Source organism: Olea europaea, chromosome 17 (assembly GCF_002742605.1).
Source record: "Olea europaea var. sylvestris chromosome 17, O_europaea_v1, whole genome shotgun sequence".
In the NCBI taxonomy this organism is placed as follows: Eukaryota; Viridiplantae; Streptophyta; class Magnoliopsida; order Lamiales; family Oleaceae; genus Olea; species Olea europaea.
Genome location: NC_036253.1, coordinates 22017834 through 22022677, shown reverse-complemented (window position 1 = coordinate 22022677; position 4844 = coordinate 22017834). Strand labels below are relative to the sequence as shown.

The following is a 4844-nucleotide window of genomic DNA, read 5'->3' as shown; positions in this document are numbered from 1 at the left end:
GGGTGGGGGGGGGGGGGGGGGGGGGGGAGAATTTTAAAGAATGTGGCTCAAATAAGGGCTTAGTCTTGTTGTTGTTTTACCTGGGATTAATTTGAGGGGATAGATAGTTTCTATTCCAAGTGTAAATGCTGTTTATGTTGGGACTTCCATCCGTAGCATTTCTTTACATGGGTAGGTTGGCACAATTCCCAACTTGATTAGTCGAGCAGGTCATCTTCTCTTAGTAAATAGGAAGACGCCAAGTTGTCAAAAAACTGAATGTGTTGATGACTTCTCATTTGCTAAGAAAAGCTGACATGAACAGATGTCGACAAAGTTATTCGGTTCTGGGGTCTGATTAGTTGCCCTTTGTCATTCAAATTGAATAGAATACTTTGCCCAAGTCTTAGAAGTTGGGGAAAAAGTTCAGTCTTTAGTGTATTCCAAGGCTTTCTTATTCTCAGTTTTGCTATATTATCTTCCTCCAGATAAGAGATAGTGACACAAAAATTATGATGTTTGTTTTTCCTGTGGACACCCGGATAGCCAGGCCAGCCACCCGTGCTGGCTCAGCCGAAAAGTTTATATTGGACGGCCGCAGGCACTCATCTGGATCCGTCCCTGCATGAATGCTTCTTTTTTTATGAGTTGGTAATTATATTTTGGAATATGTGCAGGAAGCTGTAGCCGTAACTACTGCAATCCAAGAGGAGATATTTCAGGAGATGGGAGTTGGTGAGTGGTCTTGGTATATGGATTATATGAACTTCAAATTTTTCCATTTGTATGCAACTTTTTTTTTTCTCTCCAAATTAACACGAGTAGCGTGTAGTGGCAGGCAGTTATTTAGAGGAACAAACTTGTAAGCTTGAGAAATTGTCTGTAGGCGGTTATGTGTTTCTGTACTAAAATTTTCAAATTCATGGGTTGAAAGTGAATTTTAGTTCTAAGACCAATCAAAAGGTTTTGGCGCTGAAATTTTCTCACTACCTTTTGCTCGCAAGAGCAGCTGCGGGTGCCATGAGCTTCTTCATCTTCATCTCCATCTCATAGCCCTTTTCTAATCGACTGCTTTATATTGTCAAGGGGGAAAGAAAGGTTTAAGTGGAGTTCGTAGAGGCAGGGAAGGAGATGGTTGAAGGTTCTCACGTTCTGCTAGTTTTTGGATTCCTATTCTATTGTATAAACCAGTTTTATGAGTTGATTGCAATCTAATTCTGAAATGTTTATAATTCTAATGTAAGACATCTTCATCAAGCTGTTCTTTTTGTCGTGCTATTTTTCTAAGATAATGAAAAGATACTATATCAATTTAGGTCATGCCTGCTATATGTGACAGTATCCATTTCTTGAACATTTTCATATTTACAAGTTTCTATAGAAGGAACTGCATACCCTATTGTAGGTTAAAGAATGGTAAACTACAATTGGAATAAAGAGTTTGTATTTGCAATTTGGTTAGTGGAATCAACTTGTATTATTGAGTGAAAGTGAAAAGCTTGGTCGACGTTTCAGTGTTTGTCAACTGACAATTGATGCAATTCTGGAGCATTTAAATGACACGATATCGGCCTTATCTTGTGTGGATACAATTGTATTCTTTTGTTCAGATAAGTTGCAGACTAGGTTGTATAGAATGTTACATAGTCATGCTATCTTACAATCAGTCAAATGCATTTTTGGACAAGGGAAATATCAACTTTGCATTATATATATGCATTACGCTGATGTGAAGAATAATCTGCATTTCTTCTCTGTGCCTTCATGGGTGAAGCAATACACATCATCTCTTTGTATTGTTCATGTATTAATATATTACACGTATAAGATTTATTTATTTTTCCATTGCAGATCCAAGGTTTGGTATAGCTTGCTTGGGAAAAGTAAACATGGCTTACGAGAATGACCTAGCTCTGCTGATCCAGTTTTATGTATTCGTAGCTAAGTATGCACAATCTCTCTATACATGCTCGTCTGTTCTCACTGCTTATATGGTTTATCAGTATGATGTACATCAGTTAAGCTATTCAGTTGATGTCTTTCTATTAGTTTCTAGCCTTCAATTCAGAACCATAGGCATATTAAATTCTGCTCTTCCATTCAGCCCTCTCTCGCTGCAAGTTTATTTCTACTTGGGCACAAATAATTCCAGACTGTTGATATCTGAAGAAATAACTATTTTTCCTTTTATGCTGGCTTGAAAAGGGAAGAGACAGCATGTGAGGAAGCTGAACTTGGACCTGAGAAATTTGCAGAAAGAATGGAGGCGCAACGGAAGTTACAACAACAGGTCAAGGTTCTTCAATTTTAATAATCTAGTTAACTTACTGATGAATGGATTGGGTTTGCATTTTTTACAGCAATTGGAGATGCTGAAATACATGCGTAACTTTCACCTGGACGATCAGTTGGCAATCCTTGAAAAGGTATGAAACTTGTGATTATGCAATTTTTCTTTCATCTTAGTCCTTCAACTCTACTCTTGTTTTGCTAGAAATCTATTTTATGAATAACTTGTCTATCTTTTTATTTGCCTAAACAAGACGTTCCCGATCATCATGCCTTCAAAAACAATTGTCAAAATCCTGATAGATTTCTCGAACACATTAGAATGCCTGATTATGGTTTATGGTTACAGTTCTTCGTTATACATTGTTGAAACTATAGCTGCAGAGAGCCTGAAATCTTGTCATGTGTACGTGTGCCTCCATGAACTTCTCTCATTTGAAATTGTCAGGCCTCAGCTTGTTTTGCGAATTCAATTTTAAGTAAATAAGCAAGTTTTCAAATAATCTACGTTTTTATGGGTTAAAATTGGCAGTAAGTAATTTACAATCTTTTAACCGGGAGGTGTGCTACTGTAGGTTAGCCAGCAGATGGAGAAGGCAAATTTTGATTCAGAGGCATCTGTGTTGTCAGTTGAGCAGATTCAAGACATTGTTCCAAGAAGGGTATCGCCTGTATTTCAGCCAAGATAGCTGGAAATTATTTTGTTTAGAGGTTTCTACTTTCTACTATGAATTGATGAACCTTTAATACTCGTCACTTTGGAGAATCGAGTTCTAATTTAGTGTCATTCACAATCTCTCATATTTTTCTTGGGTTGGTTTGATTAATGCATTCCTTCATGAGAACATAGAAATCATATATTTACTTTTCAAAAATAATAATATGGTGAATGAGAATTTGGAGTTCAAAGTTGATTAATTGGAAGAGTTTCATGTTTACGTGTTCGGGAAAACTATTTTATTTTGTTCCACATGAGAAAATTAATAAGGCAAAAACTAGTTTATATGGCCACACTTTCGAACGGTGTAATCGTATGTAGCATAGATGTTTTCTTCTTGTGCGTGTATAGATGGTGCAAATCACGGACAAAATTAGCACTTCATGCCTTGAACTTTTGTGCGAAAGTGACTTGTGTACACAAATGTTGGACAAAACAAACAAAAATTGATCCCTTAGTAGGGTCCATGCTTTGCCATTATTTCCTATAAATTTTTACTTCTTTCAATTGACTTTCCAACTCCTAAACTTATGAAATTCTTAGGGTCCGTTTGATTGCGAAGATGGAATTGAATTGAATTGAAAACGAGTTTCAGGGAATTGAATTGTCTAGAAATTATTTTTTTGGAAATTGTAAATTATTGTATTTGATTATATAATTTTTCATGTGAAAAATGTTGAAATAAAAAGTGTTTTTTGGTGTTTGTTTAACTTTGTTTTACATGAAAATTGTTAAGTTATGTGATAGAATTTATTGGTATTGGGGGTGAAATTTGTTTCCATTGCAAAAAAAAAAAAAAATAAAAAAAATTCAAGAAAATTATCTACCTTTTGGTGTTCGTTTAACTTTGTTTTACATAAAAATTGTCAATTAAAAGGAAAATATTTTTTTACAATAATTCTTAAAATTTGTTAATTTTGCCCCAAAAAATAAATAAATAAAAAATGCTACAGTAATCGAAAAATTGGTTTTCCCTAAAAAAATGAACCTATCAAACATCGTAAAGTTGGAAAATATTAGTCAAATTCCATTTTCCATGGAAAATTTAACCCTATCAAACATACCCTTTTACTAATGGAGAGATGAAACTCTCATATTAATGATGGTATGAAGTCCCTTTTGGCAACCATTATTTGAAAGTCATTTTTTTTCTATATACTCATTTTCAACCAATGTTTTGAAAATCGGATCGGATAGGTAAGTTCAATCGGAAAAATCGCGAACCGGCTATTTATTGGTATTGGGGGTGAAATTTATTTCCATTGCAAAAAGAAATAAAATAAATAAATAAATAATATTCAAGAAAATCATCTATCTTTTGGTGTTCGTTTAACTTTGTTTTACAAAAAAATTGTCAGTTAAAAGGAAAATATTTTTTTACAGTAATTCTTAAAATTTGTTAATTTTGTCCCAAAAAATAATAAATAAAAAATGCTACAGTAACCGAAAAATTGATTTTCCCTAAAAAAAAAACGAACCTATCAAACACCGTAAAGTTGGAAAATGTTAGTCAAATTCCATTTTCCATGGAAAATTTAACCCTATCAAGCATACCCTTATTTTATTACCCTTTTACTATTGGAGAGATGAAAGTGTCATATTAATGATGGTATGAAGTCCCTTTTGACAACCATTATTTGAAAGCCATTTTTTTTCTTCTATATACTCATTTTCAACCAATGTTTTGAAAATCGGATCGGATAGGTAAGTTCAATCGGAAAAATCGCGAACCGGCTATTTATTGGTATTGGGGGTGAAATTTGTTTCCATTGCAAAAAGAAATAAAATAAATAAAATTCAAGAAAATCATCTATCTTTTGGTGTTCGTTTAACTTCGTTTTACAAAAAAATTGTCAAT

General features: G+C 33.9%; 1 protein-coding gene across 1 annotated transcript in view; it reads left to right on the top strand.

The window, feature by feature from the left end:
• LOC111365416 overlaps positions 1–3071 on the top strand; it is a 3956-nt gene extending 885 nt beyond the window's left edge. The window contains exons 3-7 of the mRNA XM_022985941.1: positions 657–714; positions 1831–1924; positions 2185–2269; positions 2340–2405; positions 2844–3071. Coding sequence (XP_022841709.1) covers positions 657–714; positions 1831–1924; positions 2185–2269; positions 2340–2405; positions 2844–2957 — 417 coding nt within the window. The 3' untranslated portion in view covers positions 2958–3071. The remainder of the gene's footprint in view (positions 1–656; positions 715–1830; positions 1925–2184; positions 2270–2339; positions 2406–2843) is intronic.
• The last annotated feature ends 1773 nt before the right edge of the window (positions 3072–4844 follow it).